The following is a 21040-nucleotide window of genomic DNA, read 5'->3' as shown; positions in this document are numbered from 1 at the left end:
TCCGGGCATTTGCTTCTTTAGAGGATATTAATATGGTTTAGAAGTGATTCTTATTGATAGGCAACCTGGGGAAAGGGATTGGTATTGTGACCGCTTTATGAGGCTCAAGAAGGAAGCTATTTTGAGGGCAGGAAAACTGATACAGGCCTGCAGAAAAGTCCCAAGTAGGCATTGGGATAGGGGCTGAATCAACTGTCTCATTCTAATTATAAGTGTTTATAATGGCCCGTGTGGTTGTTGGCTTCTCATTACAGATGGTTGCTATTTTGTAAAAAGGTCGTATGATTATTCCTAGCGTATAGATTGAGTACTGTGTGCGTTCGTTCAGAGCCCGCACACTAAAACAACCAGCCAAGTTCACAGAATGAGAGATCAGTATAATTGTCTTTTTCATCCAACTGAGAAGCCACAGTATAGCTGAAAACTTTTCTTTGTATTAAGATAGGCGTTCAACCAGTGTGTTCAGTTATTCCCTGTATTTTAGAAGTGTAATGATGATGCTTCGTCTACATTATTATTTCTGAGTTTTTCGGAAATCTCCAAGATAATATTGTAAGGATGTCTTATTGGTGCTGGATGGCCTTAGTCGCCCTTGCGCCATAAAAACCAAAATCAATCAGACTTGGTGCTGGTTTTATGCAGGTTATAGGTAACCTGAAAGTTTCACACATACAAGGTTATCTATTTATCGTACAACTTACTATAACTACGAAGCGTATAGTTCATTTCATATAATTGGATATGAAATGAATTGTTTGTTCAGAAGGAAGTTTTCATTGTGACAGAAGTAGCGTTTGTTAGTGTGGCACGTAGATGGATTTTCTGCAGAAGAACGAGTGTTTATTTTGGAACATTATTTCTGCAATGCTTAAAGACATTGAGTGAATTCAATTAAAGACATTCAATAAATATCCAAAGAAGATTGGAGCAAACTATTCACGCCATTAATAAGTATTCTTCGTAGAGTTCAATCAACTACACAAAAGAGCGAACGCATAATTACAAGGTGGACACATTCTGTAATCGTTTTTAATAAAATGTGGTTGCATTTCATTTGGATAGGCTTTTATATATCTATCTTATATTTAACGCAAGTGACATTTGGCGTTCTAATTAATGAATCTTTTGAACTGTTCTAATGCTATTTGGCAAATTTGGAGGTTTTTGATTATTCAGTTGGCTGCTCTGAATCGTCTATCTTAGATTTTGATGAAAACATTTTTCTACTTTTAACGCTTGGTTACTTATGTCATTTCCTTTAATTGAGATTGTTTCAGAGATTCTCTCTGAAAATTTGCCGTTTTAAAGAATTAACTTAATCAAATAACTAAAACTTGTTTGCTTCTGAATTTGATTCAATAACGCTAGTTAAGGTAATTTTGCTATTTCTTTCTTTTATGTTTTTTCTTTAAAAACCATAATAAAATTGGTTCCGCAGCTTCCACGGGTTTGGAAACAGAAGTTTCCTTTTTGTGTTTAGTTTAAGAGAATGAACTTCAGCTAAGACATATGAATTTGTTTAAGACCTGCGATGCATAGCCATTCCTCTGTTGTTGACACTCACCTGAAGTATGACAGAGAAGATGGCATAAACCTCGGATTGACTGTGAGAAATCAGGGAATGCAAAGGAACAAATTTATTTCTATAAATGCGCCCAAGTCTGCGGGTGAGGGGCGGCGGTTAGGTCTAGTGTACGTGGGCGTCAGGAATTGTGAAAATTTCTGATGATTATCTTCTGAGAGTGTCACAATTAGACACTAATTTTTTTTCGAAGTGCAGACGCACTAGTAATGATTCGTCTTGTGAAAACATCTCAATGAAAGTAACAATTCCAACACCACCATGTGGCAAAACATCAGTGCAGATGGCACTGCGTACGTCTTTCTGGTGGCGATATTTGTACATAATTACCTTTTTCGCACTTACACTTGCTGACAGAGCGAACTCAAGATTCCAGATCACTTGCGACGCCTACTACCGCTTACAATAGAGTGGATGTCTGTGTGACTGTGACCACTAATAGCAATGGCTGCTCACATAATCGAATCACTACCTCCATATCTGTACATGGAAGTAGTGATGCTACTTCTCATCTTCTTTCATTATGTTTCGGCTCCAGTTAAAGTTGGATTTCCTTTGTGCTAAGGCTAATTAATTGCTATTTTATTGCCAGTAATGTAGAAGCCCATAACAGTCGTGAGGCTAGCGGAAAAGTTTACAAACTATACAAATTGGTAGTATCATGAGTTAGATGCTGTATTTTATCTACTCGTCTTTTGATCTTGACTTTTAAGGAAATTTTCATATCCACAAATTCGGAATGGGCCTTAAGAAATCTCAGTTATAGCGTTTTTCTTTCTCCAGTTTATTGAAGATTTTAACTCTGGTGCATTTGCTAGCAGTCGACATCGAGATTTATTATTTGTGTGTATAAATTGGGTATGTTTGATATGGTGCTCTCCTTTTTTTTTTTTTTTTTTTTTGGTTAAGGTTATTTGGGATTGTTGATTTTTAGATTTTAAAACAAAGCATCATAGTTGAACATTTATTCATCTCGGCCCCAAATATTGTAGTAAAGGATGCTGACCTAATCGCTCTCTTGCATAAAAATGTAGTATTACATGTAATTAATCTTTCTCGAAGACTGCCAGCAATATACCCCAGAAAAAGAGCATATAGAAAGACCGCCGATATAATATATATATATATATCTCATTAAGCTTATTTAACAGTCACGTGAAATCGAACCACAGTCATCTCAAACGCGTGTACTATTGTACTTTCACTACTCAAGTTCGCAAGACCTCGGCTGTAGAATACCGAAACAGCTTCGTATAGCAATGCCTAATGTGAGCGTCCCAAAAATATATTTTCCTCATCAATCAAGATCAGAAACCAAGCAGATCAATATGTGGGTTGAACTAGTCTGATAGTTCTATCTTAGTATTTTGAAATTAGGCCCTCTTTGGCTGTAATGGGCTTTACTATACATTATTGGCAATAAATGATTTATTTACACTGAGTGGCCATATTATTAGGTACGCCTACCTTTTAGCGAATAGTTCCTCCCCCTTCCCCCACTTTTAGCTCTCAGAACAGCCTAGATTCGTCACGGTAAGGACTCAATAAGGTATCGGAATCATTCCACACTGATACTGACTCATATTTGTTCCCACAGTTATTTCCAATTGGGTGATTGCTGATCTCTACTTTGACGAGCTCTTTCCTCTCCATCCCACGGGTGCTCAAATTGGAATGAGATATGGTGACTGCCGTGTGCTAAATTCACTGTCATGGTTTCCGAAACTAGAAACACGAGTTTCTCATAATAGTTATCCATTGTTTATTAAATATCGCTCATTGCTTTGTATCGCGTGGTACGAACACGTGATGTTGTTACTGAAGGAGAGCTCCATTTCGTGAAAAGCGTAGGTATACTTAACAAAATAAAATGGCCACTAAGTATATTTTAAATCTTGCTGCATTTCCTCGAAAGGATCTTTTTTGTGATGACAGTGCATCTAATCACCACGGCGGCTTGCAGTTAAAGCAATATATTGGCATCTCTTGGTGAAATAGTTTCGAGACATTTCGCCCCTGCTTGAGAGAATCGTCTAAACAGGACCTTGCAAACATTTGCAGAATGTTTGTGACAATCTGACAGTTTTCATTTCAAAGGCTGAATAAATTGGTCGATTTGGACAGGTGTTTCACATTTTTTAAAGAATTTTAACAAATTGGTTCAAAAAATCATATTCATCATATTTTTCTCGATTTGTACTTATTTCTGCAGTATTTTAGCAATAAATAAATGTGTTTTATCAGGAAATAGCGATTACAAACCATGTATGCCACGATGGTTATCTATTGTTGTGTATAAAATCGCTCATTTCTTAGTGGACATCATCCACGAAGGTAACGCCATCTTTAAGGACACGCTTAAAGGCAGTTTCAAAAAGTATACTATATTTCTAGAACACGTATTTATGGTTAAACAAGATTTATATCTTGTTATACACACCCAATAAGCCAATCGGTCAGTAAACTTATTACACATTTGTTTTTATTGCTTAACTTTAGATTATACGGTATTTCAAATAACATGGCATCCGTTTTCCCTCACTCTGCCGGTATAACTTAAATGGAATTAATTATGCATTAGATTTAACCGTTGAGAATAGAATGTGTGAATAAATAGGTTGTCGCCTACTACGTCATTTGCGACTGAATGTGAGTAACCATCTACTTCAGATATGCGAAGGCGAAGCCGAGTGGTCAGCGCCGGTGCATTGAGTGACCTTGCCTTGAGTGACCGGGGTTCAAGCCCGTGACTGCTAAATACGGTGGTTTATTGTATTCTCTCTATAATGTGAACTCCTCTGACCGCGTGGTCGTCCCGGAGTATAAACAGAAAATTTATTTATTTATTTATTTATTTTATTTAAGGAGGGAAGTCACATAATCCTTTCAGCACATGCCCAGTAGTTTTACAAAGCTATTTTCCACTTTCCATGTAGGAAAAAGCAAGTTTCACTTTTTTCTTTTCAGTAGCGAGGAAAAGTCGTTAGGAAGAATGTACTTGTTAGAAAATTGGCATACCTTAATGATTATTTTCGATATGTATTTTAATTCACGTTTTCAAAATGCTCCAAGACTCGTGTTTGTCTAGCTCGAAGTAAAATTAATACGAAATAAAGTCTTGCGGATCTGTTGCGTTGCTTTTACTACTTGCAATGTTTTCTCGTTCTCTCTAGAAATTCGGAATGTCGTTTTAACATTTTCTCGTCCATTGCCGTTGTCTTCGATGCAGTTTACTTAAAAATGCGTTTACTTGTGCCATGTTTATCGTCGTCAATAATTTGTGTCGTTCAGATTAAAGGTCTCTCTAGTGTGTTCCTTTAATGCATTCAGTGTGCTTTCTATTCAAATTTCATTATATTCGAACATATTTTCGGCATACTTTACAAAACTACATGAAATGGAAGAATCAAAAGCACTTCTTTTAATTAAATTTTGCGTAACTTTGGTTTCTGTCTTTTTTTTTCCCCCTTCTCTCACTCTCTCTCTCTCTCTGTCGCCCTCTAATGCATGTCTTGTTGGGCATACATATCTCCATCCGCTATCTGATGCAGAATTCCATCTTTTCCCATCACCGAAACAGACTAATTACCTAAGCCTGCTTACTTAGACTCCAAATTCTAATATCATTACCCATCTCGTGAAGACTAGATGAATTAATTCCATAAACATTAGTCTTTTTGCTTCCGATAACCGGAGCTCGAGAACGGTGTTCACTTCGCTAGGTGTAATTTAATCTTCATTACGGAGGATTAGGTTGGTAGTGAAGTTTCCTTTCATCAACGCAGAAATCCTAGCAGTCGGAACTTTTGATCTCCCGCTGACACGCCCCTGTCATGTCCTCATCCACGGACTTGCTGGGAAACAGGCTTTGAACTTTAAAGCAGTTCCCTGTAATCCTTAGCTGAAATCTTGCCTGCCTCTTTTCCCTACTGGGGCCGAGATAATGGGATATGGAGCACCTGCAAACACTGGATGTTTAACGAAACGGCGGAAAAATGTCGATCTTGCTCGCCGTGAGGACCGGGCACTCTTATCCCGTTTGCCTTCTCCAGACAGCTAGTTGAAGGTGACACTGGAGCTTTCCGCCGCTCCTGCGATGTAGGGAAGTGTAGCTCGGAGGTCTTGGTAACAAGATGTAACACTTGGGCCACGTGGCACAAGTGGAAGGGGAGAGTATTAGAGAATAGCTGCTCTTCTGTACCTGTAGTCCGAGCTTTAGAGGCGACTGTGTTAATCGCATCCTAGCGTGTACCGATTATCGCTCTGCGAGAATATCTCGAGTCACTACAAACCACGCTCAAAAATTGTTCCGATCCAGTGCCTGCCTCCAAACGACTTTTTGAAATTGCTGGGAACGCCGTTTGGTTTCTTTAAAGGATCTCAATCATGGACGATAGTCAAATCGCCGATGGAAAAGTACGATAAATATGTACGGTCGAAATAGATCTTTATAGAGCTAAAATTGTACGCCCCTCCAAATGATCGAGTATTTTTAATTGTAATCTGCTTATATCACGACTAACAGTTTTCTGAAGAGACATGTTTAACAATTTCCTCTTGTAATTATTAGTAGCCAAGTCTTTATTGGATGTGGGAAGGGAATATTCCCCTTTCCGTCTCCTTTTCTTGAAGTCGTCATACTCTTATGAATATTGCACGTACTCTTATGGAATTTCTTTAGATGCCATTTGAAATTTGCAAGCATTATAAAGTAGCGCTTTGCCATAACGTGCCATCATGCGTGGTTCCTACGAATGCTACCCGATTCACTTACTCATTCATTCATTCTAAACGGCGGGTTAATAATACTGGTCTATGCTGACTAAGCTTGTTGTGGTACAGAAGAGAATACTGTCTGGTGGCTTTTATCTATTAAGATAAAAACGGATTGACAATGAAAAGAAAAAGAAAAAATCCAGCTGAGCATTAGTATAAAAATCCCATACACCTGAGCCGTTTCATTTTCACCAAGTGACCTGTCAGTGTCACGCTCCCCATTAAAAGCCACTATAATGAAGTCTCGGTTTGAAAGGGAAAATGCATCCCTTGTGTAGCGTAGGCGACTTCGTTGAAAACGAGATAGGGCTGCTCATCTTCGGGGAACGAAACTTCAGGTTTCTCAAATTCCAAGAAATGTAAAGCTGCCTTCTTCGAGACAACGACCTTTCACCAGACGTGGCCTGGAGTCGTAGGCACCTGTTATGTATCGGAAGTTTTCCCGTGTGCGGGCTTCGCTTGCGTTCACAACCCGGAACTGCGCTTAGTTCACCTGGTTGACAGAATATGGGAGGGTTTTTTTTTTTTTTTTTTTCTCATTTTTCTTTTCGAATTTCGTAATTGCCCAGCAATGAGTATTAATTCTGAATGCTTCGAGTGATTTTTTTTTTTTTAATTGATCAGAGTTATAGCTCCAATGTAATGGGAATCAACTGCTTGGATAATTTTTTTTTCATTATTATATAACACAAATTCTGTCAACGGTGAACTTGCATTTGATAGCTTCTATTGCGACAGTTTTATTGCAGTGGATGTTATTGATATGAATTTACATCTGTAACTAAGTTTTTCAAATTGACATTTGTTTTTTTTTTTAAGAGAATTCAAAAGTATGTGTACGGAGATAGCGTACTTTCACTGGAAGAATGATGTTCAGAAGAATATGGAAAGATGAAGCTCGAATTGCAGTTCACGCGCTCCTAGAAAGTGTGTTGAATTCTGAAATTTGTGTAGACCTGTGCTTTGATAGACTACCAATAACACAATACTAATTATATGGGCTGTTATGATCCTGAGAACAGGTTATATATAAACTGAAGTCGCTAATAGTCGAGTAGTCAGTCGATGGCTCATGTGGTATTTTATAGCCACCAATAGCTGCGCATGTTCATACGGTTTGAAATGACTACAGTGTTTAAATTCGCAACTTTGCAGACTGTAAAGAAAATAAGGTCACTGGGTACAAACTGATGAGTCATCAACTGACAATGTTCACAACGCGTTATTGCTCGGTGGTCTATTGATTACTCGAGTCCTTTTCATTTTCTATTTAGCCTGTTTGCGGGATCATAAACATCCCATGTTTTCTAGAACCTATTTGCAAAAGTTGCGAATTTTAACACGATGTAGTCATTTCATATCGTGTGAACATGTGCAGCCATCTGGTGGCAGCAATGGTGCTTAATGTAGAGACATATCGGCTGTTGTTCGATGTCTGGTGATCCCAGCGCTCTTGTGAAGGTAGACCAAATCTTTATGCATCAACAATGATCTTCATTACTGTAGAGTATACACCCAAGTCAAAGTGAACGCTTCATCTCTGGACAGCGGTGTTGGCAGGAACAGTTTGTTCTTAGATAAGGTTTGAGATGCGAGGAATCCGGTCTCTAGCCGATACGCCCTTCAGATATGGCGGGCTATACAATTTCTGTCCTCTCTGGCATGCGCGTGGGTGGCACCTTGAACCGACAGAGTTAAAGATGCCACACTTACGTGACTTGAAGCAAAATGAATTCGTGTATGCGGAATTAATCCTTACAGTACAGATCTTTATTAGCATATTTCTGTTTCATTCTATTTCAGAATTTCATCCCAGGAGCTGCAGTTAAAGGGGTCTTTTCCAATCTCAACGTTTGACTCCAACTCGGCTATAACTGTTTTAAAAATAAAAGTTCGAGAAACTCTGCTCTAGGAATTTGAAGGTGTAGAACAAGGCCGCAGACAGATTGTTCGATGTTGGCTATGTCACTTTGTTCCCTGCTGTCTGGATGCAGCATATTCTAAAGTTTATCTGGTGTAGCTCATCGTAAAAAAAAAATCCACATATTTCTTCGCAGACCATTCATTTATCCATTCGGTGGAAAACACACAAGCTGTTCTCATTCATTCCAACCTTTGGTCGTTTTCGTGAATCGCAACCGTTGTTGATGAACTACGGTGCCAGTACAAATGTATCCGCTTTTACTCCTAACTGTATAATCGCAGCAGATAGCGAGGAACATTTCGCCACTTTGAACTGGTGCCAAGCGTTAAGGGTGCGCAGTGTTCCTGCCGGCGCGAGTAACTTTAGTAAGGCGCTAATCGCGACTTGTTTACATTTGCGCTTCGCGAATAACTGCGTGCATCCGTTGCCGGATTGAACAGACCCCGAGAAAAAGTGTAATCTTGACCCTCACCCATTAAGAAGCACGATTTGTGTTGCACGGATTGAAACAAAGCACTCTACACGTTGGAAGGGGAAACGAAGAAGAGGAACACGAAAGGGCTCTTAGACTAATGTGTCCGGAGAGATCTGCATTAGCGGAACACTGCGTAAAAACAAACCGCGAACCAATACGGAACGCTTTGTGTGCACCGAAATGTCATCACAATTACATAACAATAGCGAGATCGAAGCGAATATATTTATTAGGTGGCAGCTTGGTTTTAGAGGTTTTCGATGTGTTTAAACGATATGTTCTCCCTTTTTTTCCTTCTTCCTCCCCTCCATCGCGCATCGGTACACCGAGGGTAGCTCAGGGTGCGTTTATCTGTACAATAATAACGATGATAAAATATTGACGGAATTGTTTGCTGTTTTTGCGGGCACTTAGCGCTTAAAAAATCCTTCTCGAACATTAAATAAATTTCCGTTTATTCTCTAGTCGGCCGAGGCCATAAGATTACTTCTCGAGAGTGGGTTAAGCAGAAAATATTCTTTCTCTTTCTTTGTGTACGTGTGTTCGGTAAGCGCCGCAAAGGGGTATCAGTCGATTGATGCCTTGGCAACAGGATTTGAATGCGTGCCTAGTGTATGGACGCAAATACTTCTGTCTGCGCTCCTTCGGTCACACATGTCACATCGTTGCACGAATAGCTGTAAATGTACATGCTCCTCTTATCCAGAAATATGATAGTTGCCCCAGTCTTTCGCATACGCAGGGTACGATCAAAAAGTTCGTTTGTATCTTGAAATTGTGGCGTAGCGTCGTTACGTGTTTCGACTTGTCGCACTATATTCGGCGTCTTCTTTAGACGTAGTAACATACGAATCACATTTGCCTTCAGTCTGAAACAGCTTTCGGTGAGGATGTGTCGTTCGAAGACTTTTTCAGGGGTTTGCAAAGTTTAAAGAGGGCCGTTCGTCCGTCGAAGATGATTCTCGCTCTGTGGAGCGAGGATCGTCTTCGGCAATTATCTTCAACCTCAAAAACCAATGATAATGATTCAGCCGCTCATGCTCGTGATCTGGTCAGAAGTGATCGACGTTTAACTATGCACGAAAGTGGAATTTATATTTTCTTAGTAGAACATGTCAGTCAATTTTAGCCAAAGATTTAGAATGCGACGCGTTTCAGCGAAGATTGTGTCTCACTGATCAGAGATCAGGTTTCAAGGAATTGACGCTTTCATCATGGCAACACCCCTGCACATTCAGTCAGCGGTTTCCATTCAAGAATTTCTTGCGAAGCATTCCATCGGTGTGGTTTCCGCCATACTCATGATATTTGCCTTCCCTGTTCCCCACAAGATTAAACCTTTAACAGGGCGCAGATTTGCAACGACTGGGGAAATTTCTGTGTATACTCTGGACGACCACACAAGGTCAGAGGAGTTCACAAAATAAAGAGAATACAAAAACATTTACCGTACTCAGTTGTCACCGAACTTTTTGATCGCACCTCGTGTGTGTGTAAAAAAATTTATCTTAATGTATGCGAGGCAAATGGAAATGCAGATACTGGTCCATTGATATCACCTTACGTTTTTCCCACATGGAGCTTAGTTAGTCGTTATGTACTGTAGTGGAAAGTGACTATGTTAGAGGTCGTGTGTTTTTTTTTTTTTTTTTTTTTTGCGCATCAGAAGCTTAGTTCATATTGCATCGTATAATATGTCTGTAAATTGCATGTGTTCTGTGGGCGCCCCCGTAGCCAGGTGGGCAAAAGCAGCAGTGCGTAGCACACGCTTCTTCCGGGGTTCGAGCCCGTGACTATCAAATACGGAAAGGTCAGGGAATGACCACCGAATATCCCGGGAGCAATATGGCCTTAGTTGCTAATGCTCCTTAAAAAAAAAAAAAAAAAAAAAAAAAAACCCCATACTACCCTCGTCTGAGACTAATTCAGTCACTGTAAGAAGTGGTCCATAATTCCTCGCCTCATTGACGGGATTTCAACTCAGGTCTTTTCCACCCGGTATGGGAGAGGACGGTGATTTATACCGAGGGCTGTCTGATTTGAAAGTTTATCGATCCTCGTATACATTTCTCCCAAAGAAACTGCTCAGCTCAATGCAGGTACAAAATATTAGGATATGTTCACTTTATAGATACTTGTCTACGGATGGCACTCACGCCATACCATCCGTTAACAAGGCAGCAATGGGCAAGAATTCAACATTTATCCGCTGTAAAAACTTTTGAACTTTCATTAGGCTTCCAGTTAATCGAATTAAGTCTTAGTTCCAAAGTTATCGTATAGTGAAGCGTTTATACTGTGTTAATTATAATTGAGCAAGTATTTTTTTAATACAATTTTGTTTGCTCTCTGATGCCAAGATCCAAGTAGACATTATTTCAATTTTGTATCTCCACCGCCACTATTTATGCTTCACTGCAACAGCGGAACGAGAGGAAGAATCAAAAATCTATTTAAATAAAAAATCTATTTACAGGTTTCTGTGCGAATAAATATTACCACGTTAACTTAAACTAATTAAAAAAGAAAAACTATCCGAGTCATGTTATTATCCTCAGCTGTCTAGTTGAAAGTCAGACTGTTGGTTTTACCCATTTGGATTTCTATATATTTGCTATCACGTAACATTCAGAACGCAACAAACCGCTGTTTTAATAGTACTTCACAGTGGGAGGGGGGGGGGGGTAGTCTTAACAGACCAGCCATGGAATGAATCTAGGATTCTCCCACGTGAATTTTTGTATAAAGAGTGAGCAGTGACAGAGAGAGATGAGCAGAATCAATGCTTTCGGTATTCAGACCTTTGTTTTGCGTACTTCGTCAGATCTCCGAGTACTGTGTCAGGATGCTAAGGTTTAAGGAATGCGAATGGTGCTCCGCAGTTGAATTTCACCACCGCCCCCTTTTGACTTTCTTGCCCATAGTAACGTAACATAAGGTTATATGGCTTCCCTATTAATATGCACGCAAGATTCATGCAAGGCTGTAAGTAGGACCTACAAAGTTTGAGAAACAGCATAGTTTCAATCATTCGCCGTTACTGTGATTTCTTGTCATGATCCAGGTCAGTGAACATTTATGGTTGGTTAGACATTGACATACAATAACTTCCAGGACTTATAAATGCTTTATCAATACCATTTACACGCACTCTGTTTCCTATAAGGATCAAGCAAAACACAAACATCATAACACCAGGACGTTTGCCTACGCATTAGCATTCAGAAAAAAAAAAAACTTGAAACATTTGAGCATGCAATTTTTTGGTTCACATAGCTAACAAAAATCACACTTTAATTCTGTTTGTGCGCGCGTGCGCTCAATTGTCAAATTGTTCTGTGACTTGTATGTATTGTAAAATGCTGAGACAAGTGTATTGTATTAAGCTTTAACAAGGTTGAACTGCTGTGTGAAATAGTTGATGAAATTCTGTCTTTTCAGATTGGTTCTAGTGTTAAAGGGAGCCACCTGTGCTTGAGCCAGGTATGTGTCCACTTAAGTTCAATTCCTATACACAGTTTTAAAAGTAAATATTTGGCCGGTCGTATTCATGTGTGTTTTCCTTTAAATTCTATCGAAATGTTTGTAGGTTTGCTGTCTGTCCGACTTCGTTCAAGCGTGGGTACCTTTGCTACGATTCCTCGGACATTTTGGATTTGCATTCTTTGACAAGCAGAGAATGGTCTTAAATGATACAGTCGGAACATTTTCACTTATTGCAATTAATGTCCTGCGCCACTGGCTGAGCCCCTTGAGTAGAGATAGTCTGTTATTACGTTGAAAATTAGTGAGTTCAAATTTGGTAATTTTTTTTTTTTAGGCATGAAATAAAAATAAGTAACTTAAATATGCTGAGCACAGTATTATTCGAAACTGATCCGGTGTGTACAGTGATGTCACGTCTGAAAGAAGTCCCCAAGCAAAATATTTCCAGTTGCTCTTAAAAAAGTAAAAAAAAAAAAAAGGGTTTTGCAACAAGTTTCGAGTATTGCAGATGTTGTGGGAATTATGACGATATTTTCTGACTTGTGCGCACATACCTCGTATTAATTTTGTACATGTTCTTGTATTACTCTATATTTATGTCGAGTTGTCTCAAGTGCTTTGGTTCCACAAAGAGATAAACCAAAAGCGTACAATTTACAGATATGACACGACGCCTCTTATTCTGAGTTGCCTTGACACCAATTCGGAAGAACCAAAACAGGAAGGCTTAGAATTGTATGGCAAAGGCTATACAATTCCAATCTTTCATCTTTGCGCGTACTCGTTTTAAATCTGTATAAAAATTTTATAGATAGGTTTTTTTTTTTCCCCTCCTCTCCTCTGTTGGTTTCTTCCTGTCCACCACCAAAATGCGAACACTTTCTAATGACGAAACGCTAAATCACTTATTCTCATTACCCTTCTTATCGTTTTGTTATCCAGTGACACTGTTTTCAGCTATGTGCAGAATCACTTTCAAGTGATCCGTTTATGTTATATGCATCCATGAACTTAATCAAGCGTAGGGCATATGCAGATAAATTTGCATGAAAATAATTATTTTTGCAAAAAATTCAGAAACTGCAGCAGAATGCGAACGCATATTCCACCTGGAGAATAATGCTGATTAAAAGGATAAAATATTTATAAGACGATGGCACCATCCTTTCTGCCATTTCAGCGGTCATGCCATCTCCTTAAAGGGCCGATACCCCCTCCTCCCCACCATTTCCTTAAAAACCGAAAGCATTAACTTTCTTCATAGTTAGTCTTTTTTAATTATTCCACTTGTTATTAATAGATATTTTGAAACCTTAATTTCAAAATAAACATTTCAACAAATTATATTAGCACACAGTTAATTTTCCATTATATTCTGTCTTCTCGATCACGTTGTTGTTTTGAAGCTCAAGTTCGCTTCCCAAATGATGAATACTTGTCAGCAGTAGTTATTTCGGTAGGGTGAAGAAAAGATTATTAGCAAAAAAAAAAAAAAAAAAAAAAAATAGTATGACGTGATATTTATACTGTTTTTTTTTGTTTTTTTTCTCTTTTTGTTGATGTTAGGTGTAGACAGAAAAAATATGAAAGGAACTGGAACGTTGGAGACGTCAGCCCTGTATGCTCCTTATAAGAGCATTCCAGAGGTTTTACCAGCCGAACACCTTTGCATTAATTCTGATGAACCCTTAAATTAGGATCAAAAGTGGTAGTTACAATCTATGTATTTGGATATATTTGAGAACCCCAGCTGCGGGATTGGCAGTCAGTTAACAGTGGGCTCATTATATTATAACGGGTTCTCTAAGACCAACCGTTCATGATGCTTCGCTAATTGTCTTTATAGTGGGCTTGAAAATCCATTAGCATTTAACAAATGCTTGTGTGATGCATGGCAGTTCCCTCTCTTTCCCCTTATTTATTTTCGCACGGAACGATGCTTCAGGAATGTAACACTACATTAACTCTTGCCTTAACGTGGTTTAGTATGCATGCTTTACAGGTAAAGAAGTATATTTAGGGTTCATATTGTCCGTACTGAGGCATGTTTTGACACTGGAGAATATGGTTGAAATTTTTTACTTGAAGTTTAATAGTTGCGGTAGTTATTAAAGCCAGGGCCCTTATCCATTGCGATACACAGAAAATATCGATAATTAGGGTGTTGGTGTACATTCTGATGATGCATTCTTTAAACTCTTGCCTTTCGTGGATTAGGCTCATCGGTGACTGTTGCTTTTCTCCTCCCCGTCTTATGGAAGAATTAGGTCAAGAAGTCCCGTGTACCTGCAGTTGTTCTCAATTTTGTGTCGGAAGTCCTTCTGTAAGCTGATTATCGAGTGAACTACTTAACGCTGGCCCGAATAAAGAACGCTTCTCTTTTCTTGGGATTACTAACCCGGAATGGCTACGTCTGAACTGCGTGGACATACCGCACGCAGTTCTGTTAGCTGCTCCATTCAGAACATATTTTCCTTACCGCTAGAACTTGATTTTTATTGTCAGGATATGGTCCCCGACCCAACGTAAACTCGTGGTGTTGGAATTGGTTTTGCTATTTGCGGGGGAGTGCACAAAATTGACAAACCGTTGTTTTTGCATTGGTATTAAGTATTTTCCAGTGGTAAAACGCAGTAGTAATGAATTAACGAGTTATGAAACTAGAAGCCTCTGAATTTCATCGAATAATAGTACACATATAGGATGTAATTATTCCTGAAATTACTATTTCAACTACACCAAGAGTGTTGTTAAAAGCACTGCCCACAGTGTCCTCTCCCACAACTCAACCAACCCTAAATTTACAGAATTCAAGTAGAGAAATTGCATTCTTTGTCCCTCGACAGTCATTGCGTCTTTTGAATTTGCGGAACTCGTAATGTAAGGGGAAAGATTACTGTTTTTCACATATTCTGGCGAATATGCGAAGAACAGAAACGTAGATGAATTCTTAAGAATTGTTGACGAAAAAAACACATACGTCGCGTCGTTGTTGAAGTGAACCTAACTGAACGTTTGGGAAAATAACCAAAATTGTAGTTTAGTTAGTCAGGAACTCGTGAGAAAACCGCATATCATATTTGGAGACAGGTTTTAGTGGTTATTCTTCACGTGTACTTTGTAAAATATTCGTTTTTCCCGAAACCATCACATAACGAGTAAAACGGCACATTTCTTTAGGCCATCCATACAAATATGTTGCCGTTGCAATGTATTCTTTAATGCTGAATGTGTGAACTTTTACAAGGTACGTCGTGTGATCGTGTTTTGAGCAAATGTATGACTTTTGTAAAATCTTAAAAATGTCGTGCCCCAAGAGATTTTGTAAGGTCCCAGCCTTACAATAATTTAATAAAGTTTGTTAAATATTGGAAGAATTAATTGTGGCGTATATAGTTAGTTTCAGACAAGTATCATTTGTTAAGAAACACTGAAATTCGAAGGTTAGTCCAAACACACCCAGTTAGTTAAATCTCGGTTGTATGGAAAAATTCCTTAAGCGAGTCAGTAAAAGCAATCATAATGGACCGAAACAAATCCCACTTAAGACAGGAGCATATACACTATAGAAAGGGCACTGAGTGCGGAAGTGGCCCTATTAATAAATTTCACGGTTCGACCTCTAGCAGGTGTGGGCGACGTAGTAATGGGGGGTGAGGTCACAAAGAAAGCCGGAAACTCTCTTAGCTGACCGGAACTTACGTTTAATTTCGAGAAATTACCAGTATTTTCCAGATTATCGGAAGTTCGGTCACACTAGGAAAAAGAAAGCACGCCCACGGAAATGAAGGGAGACGAATAGGATCACGAAGGAAAGGATAGGGAAGTCAACGATTGGCCAGGAAGAAAGCGGTGGGAAATTTGAGAGAAAGGAGAGAAGGGAAGAAGAAATTGATACTGATCATTCGGAGAGGAGTTTTTGTGGTGGAAGCAGTCCTGGAGAGATGGAAGCTGTAGTGGGAGAATTTATTATAAGAATTTATTTTGTGAAAGTCTAGAGTCGGAAGTATCGTTCCCTTGAAGAAGTTAATGCAGTCTATGGGGGAAGAATGGTGAAACGCCATAGAGGCAAATTTCTCGATTGAGCAGTTGAGTGACTAGTCGACCCGGAAGGTATCCCAGTCCTCGGACGCAACGCAGATGGAAGAAGAAAGGAGATAAGATCCGGTATTATCTTCAGCCGTGCAGTACCCGGTAGAGAAACCCAGGATAGATTACTGTGTTCCCTGGATGAGCAACCTTTCGCTTTCCAGTCCTCAACCCGAGCAGATAGGAAGAGAGACCGAGCAGGGAGGAATACCCGACCATTGCGTAAGTGTTAGAATAAGTACTGAGAATATAATTTGTAAAAAGGGGAACTAATTTAATAATGAAAAGGACTCTAGGAGGACGCTATAAGTTTTAAGAGAGAATGTCAAAGTACTAACTATATATATATATATATATATATATATATTTGTACGAGTGTAATACTTAAGGAGTGATAATTTAAATTAGTATAGAGATCAGAGTAAGGCAATTTAAGAGTAAGTTAATCTGTAGTAGGAAGTAAAAATTTTGTCCTTGAATTATTGTGAATGTTAAATTGCTGTGAGTATGACTTATTTTGGGGTAGAAAATGATTAAACAGGTAAACAATTAAATGAGCATCTAGCCCTAATTGTGAAATAGTGGATTAATTGAACGGAAAGGTAACTAAGTAAATTGGTTGGATATTGTTGACTGGTGACATGTTTGCAAGGAAGGATTCTTGAATGAATATATATGTATTTCCTAATAAGTTGGGAAACGAGCACTTATGAAATTATATTTTGTCTGTTCATTGGCTGATGGTGGTTTATTGACTTACATGGACTGTTAAGGAGCAAAGAGACAGATTGTGCATTGTGAGGGGTAATAAATGCCCAGACCTACTGAAATCTTTGTAGAGCAACATGAAGAGACACAGTGATATATATGTAGATATATATAAGTATTAGGATTTAGTAGTTCTTTTGATAACAAGGTTGACTGTAAATTACAAGATATATACACATTTAAAAATTAGTAAAATAACAAGTGTCAAACTAAATACTGTATTCTGTTAAAGGTTATTGTAATTTTCTTATATATAATATGACAATAAAAAACAAATTTGTATATTCTACATTCTTGTGTGTGTGTCTGTCATTTCTAAACTCAGCCAGTCCAGTGGAAGAATACCTTAATATATTAGGGGTCCCCGTGAGTCTGGGAATTTTCTGAAATCAATCAAGTCAGGTGTAAAAGTGGGAGGGGTTAAAATAAGGGGATATAAAAAAAATATAACATAATATAATATAATTGTAGGCCTCTTTGAGGAATAGGATTTTCAGAATAAATAAAGATAACTCACCCCACCCCCACAATTTGTTAAATGATTGGCGATTAAACACTGGGAGCAAGACGCCTCATATGCGGTAACTGCTACTGATTCACTGACCAGGTACTATACTCAATGTTAAGCGTAGTGGTGGGCTCTCTTTTTCTCTCACTCTTCTAAAATGCACATTCAATATCGCCTCTCGCAGGTCCACATTCTTAGCTGTTACCATTTATAACAGAGCTGTAGAGAACATTTTTGAACCCTACCTGAAATGTTTTACTTCCACTTTTCGGGAATACATCCTGATCAATAAGGACTGTATTGCAAAGATCTAAAAAAGAAAACTCAGAAGTAGAGTTTCATCCAATGAAAAACTGGCACCTCTTTGCGTAGACGAATTTTTTTTTTTTTTTTTGGGTCCTTCAATTTGACACTTGATGTTTTGATTTGCAAAAAAACAATGTAAAGTTTATTTCTATTAGTTATTACAATTACTCTTATTATTATTATTATTATTTAGTAGTCAGTATGTTAATGAAGTTTTTTTTTTTTTTTTCTTTTCTCTCTGCAGTCCGTTCTAGCTGCTCTTACAAAAGGACGAATCGAGTGCGACATCCCTGACGACACGAGGAAGAAGTTCGACCAGTGGTATTTGCAACAGGTGTTCCAACATTGTCGACAGGTGGCGCTACTTCAGCATCACGTCCCCCAGCAGCAACAACAACAGCAGCATCAACCACAGCAGCCTCAAAATCAACCTGATCCTCAACCTCGAGCCAGCAGCCCTCCACAGCATACATTGACTCAAGACCTCACTTCGCGTGCCTCATCCAGTCAGCACTCGCAGGGTCGCACAAGAATCCGCACCTCTTTTGATCCCGAGCTAGAATTGCCAAAGCTTCATCGCTGGTTTGCAGAAAACCAACATCCTTCCCGGTTGCAGATCCAGCAATACGTCAAGGAACTGAACTCTCTGGAGTCACGGCGTGGCCGAAAACCCTTAGACGTCAATAATGTGGTATACTGGTTCAAAAACGCCAGGGCGGCTCACAAGAGGGCGGAGCAGAAGTGTTGCACGGATAGTAATGGCCTGCAGAGCCCCTGTTCCGAACCAATCATGGAAGGTCAGCTTCTGTTCGGAAGACCTGCAGGAGAACATAGTTTTCTAGCAGAAAGACTGAATTCTGGTAGGACTGAAAACATGGACTGTAGAGGTCCTTTAGAGGCAGATGGAGGAAAATATAGCCTTGGAGATAGCTTGTCGGAATCCCAAGTGAACAGCTCAGACGAGTCAGACAATGTCCATACCTTGGACCTGTCCATACGTCGGGAGAGGTGCCACAATGGCTCTTTGAAACCCGATTCCGAATTAGAGCAGGGTCTGTCGGCACCCAGTTCTACAGAACTCCGAGTCAAGGAAGAGCCAAGAGACTCATGCAGCGAGCACTCACTAGAATCCAGCGACAGCGGGGAGGAGGAGGTGGATATCATGGATGATGTGGCCATGGTGTCCGAAGAACAGGAAACCAGGCAGGACAATTTGGACAACACGGTGTCTCATCAGAACGGGAGCGTCGGAGAAAGTGAATACCAGGTTTCTCATACTCAGGGAGATGTAGATCACCAGCTCTCTCCATATTCCGCGACTACCATGAGCCACTTGGAAGAGCGGCGCAAAAGAAATCGCACGTTCATAGACCCAGTAACGGAAGTGCCCCGCCTGGAACAGTGGTTTTCAACCAACACCCACCCTGCTCACAGTCAGATAGTGCGATACACGCAGGAATTGAACAGCATGCCATACCGGCAAAAGTTCCCTAAGCTCGAGCCAAAAAACATCCAATTCTGGTTCAAAAATCGACGAGCTAAGTGCAAAAGGCTAAATCTGGCTTCCCTGCAAAGCAGCTTGTCCTGTGGCGACAAGCTGATGCTGCCGGCCACGTAGAGCAGCGGGGACGGTGCAGTGTGTGGTGTACCCGATGTAGAACAGCTTGGTCGAACTGACTCTAGTCACATCACGTGTTGCAATGTGAAACGCTCCCAACGGATGCGTCAAGCGCTTGCGCATCGGTAGCGAGTGTGTTCTTGACCGTTCGCCTTCAGAGGGATCGCCTAGCAACACACGCATACGTGACAAAAGTTTTTTGCTAGGCCGCGTGAGCTCACTCTGTACAACTCGCCATCAGTCCCTGCCATATTACGAATTAGAATGGGCAAGGTCAGTCTCCTCCAGCAGACGAGGCAGCAATAGATAATCAGTGTACTGTTTTTTAGGAAACTTTTGCCGTGTCCTTCGGGTGCTCAAAAGGGATGGAGGGCATTGGGGCAATAAACTGTAGTGACAGTAGAGCAGGAGCTAGCTATTGGTTGTTGTGTATAGTCGTGGTTGAAATAACTGTGCCATCTAGAATGTGCAATGTAGTGTTGGTGATGATGCTAGATACTGTACAGAGCTTTTGTTGTTGACTAGTGGCCTGCCTGGGACTAGCCACGTAGTTTAACGTTACGACTTTCAGGTCTGATCTAGAAACACGAGGCACCTAGCACTGTTGGCTACATAGCGAATGTGGACAGCATTCGGTAGAGAATGGCGGCCGAATAGTTTAGATTGAGAATTTCTATCTGCCCAGTACTCGTATTATACACACATTTGCAATAGTTTCACGCCATCGTAACAAAGTTCATGACCCGCAACACGTAAACAGCCTTAGTGCACGTCTTAATAAGTTAGATGATTTTTGTGGGAGGTAGGAGAAAGACGGTAGGGGACATGTGGCGTGTAAATCGTGCTGTTGCTTTCACTCATCCTGTATAAAAAGAAGGAAAACAAAAAAAAAAAACAAAACTTGTTGCTGTTTCTTAACTTTGAAACTGACGGAAACTTTTTAATATGCACTCGGGGATAGTTTAGACCCTGTCGGAGGCGAAATTTTAGGTCTCGAGTGGAAGTAAAATGGAGATTGCTTTGCGTTCGTGAGGTAAATAACAGTCTATTGCTTAGAGAAGCCGCCATTTCGGAATTGCTGCATTCTGTTTTTTTTTTTTCTTTTTTTTTTTTCTCCTTAATTATCAAAGGGAAAAAAAAGTTAATGTCAAAAGAGAAAGTGTAAATTGTCAGTATTTGGAACATCGCTTGCCAATCGGTAGAATTCCGCATTTTATTATTCGCAAAATAATAATAAAAATAAAACTAAAAATGTTATGGGGATAACCGCTTCACTTATATTTAAAACCCAAATTTTTAGTTGCACTAACTGGAACTACAAGCCACAGTTAACTTATGCTACACAATCTGCGATTTCATCTTCCCACGAATTGTGTAGAATCTTGCACCATAAAGACAGGGCCGGATTTCCCATTAGGCACCGTACACAGTGCCTAGGGCCTACGAAGGAAGGGGAAAACTTAAAAAAAAAAAAGTTCACCCTTTTCACTGTGACTAACGAAAAACGA

General features: G+C 39.6%; 1 protein-coding gene across 2 annotated transcripts in view; it reads left to right on the top strand.

Moving 5' to 3' along the window:
- LOC150075321 (homeobox protein dve-1-like) overlaps nucleotides 1-20403 on the top strand; it is a 404285-nt gene extending 383882 nt beyond the window's left edge. The window contains exons 6-7 of one of the 2 annotated variants that reach the window (XM_090388927.1): nucleotides 12199-12240; nucleotides 18159-20403. In XM_090388927.1, coding sequence (XP_090245053.1) covers nucleotides 12199-12240; nucleotides 18159-19532 — 1416 coding nt within the window. In that variant the 3' untranslated portion in view covers nucleotides 19533-20403. The remainder of the gene's footprint in view (nucleotides 1-12198; nucleotides 12241-18158) is intronic. The other variant, XM_090388929.1, reaches the window with a different exon arrangement.
- Nucleotides 20404-21040: the final 637 nt, after the last annotated feature.

This window comes from Mastigoproctus giganteus, chromosome 14 (genome assembly GCF_048544385.1).
Source record: "Mastigoproctus giganteus isolate SK-2022 chromosome 14, ASM4854438v1, whole genome shotgun sequence".
In the NCBI taxonomy this organism is placed as follows: Eukaryota; Metazoa; Arthropoda; class Arachnida; order Uropygi; family Thelyphonidae; genus Mastigoproctus; species Mastigoproctus giganteus.
This window is presented reverse-complemented; position numbering and strand designations above follow the sequence as displayed.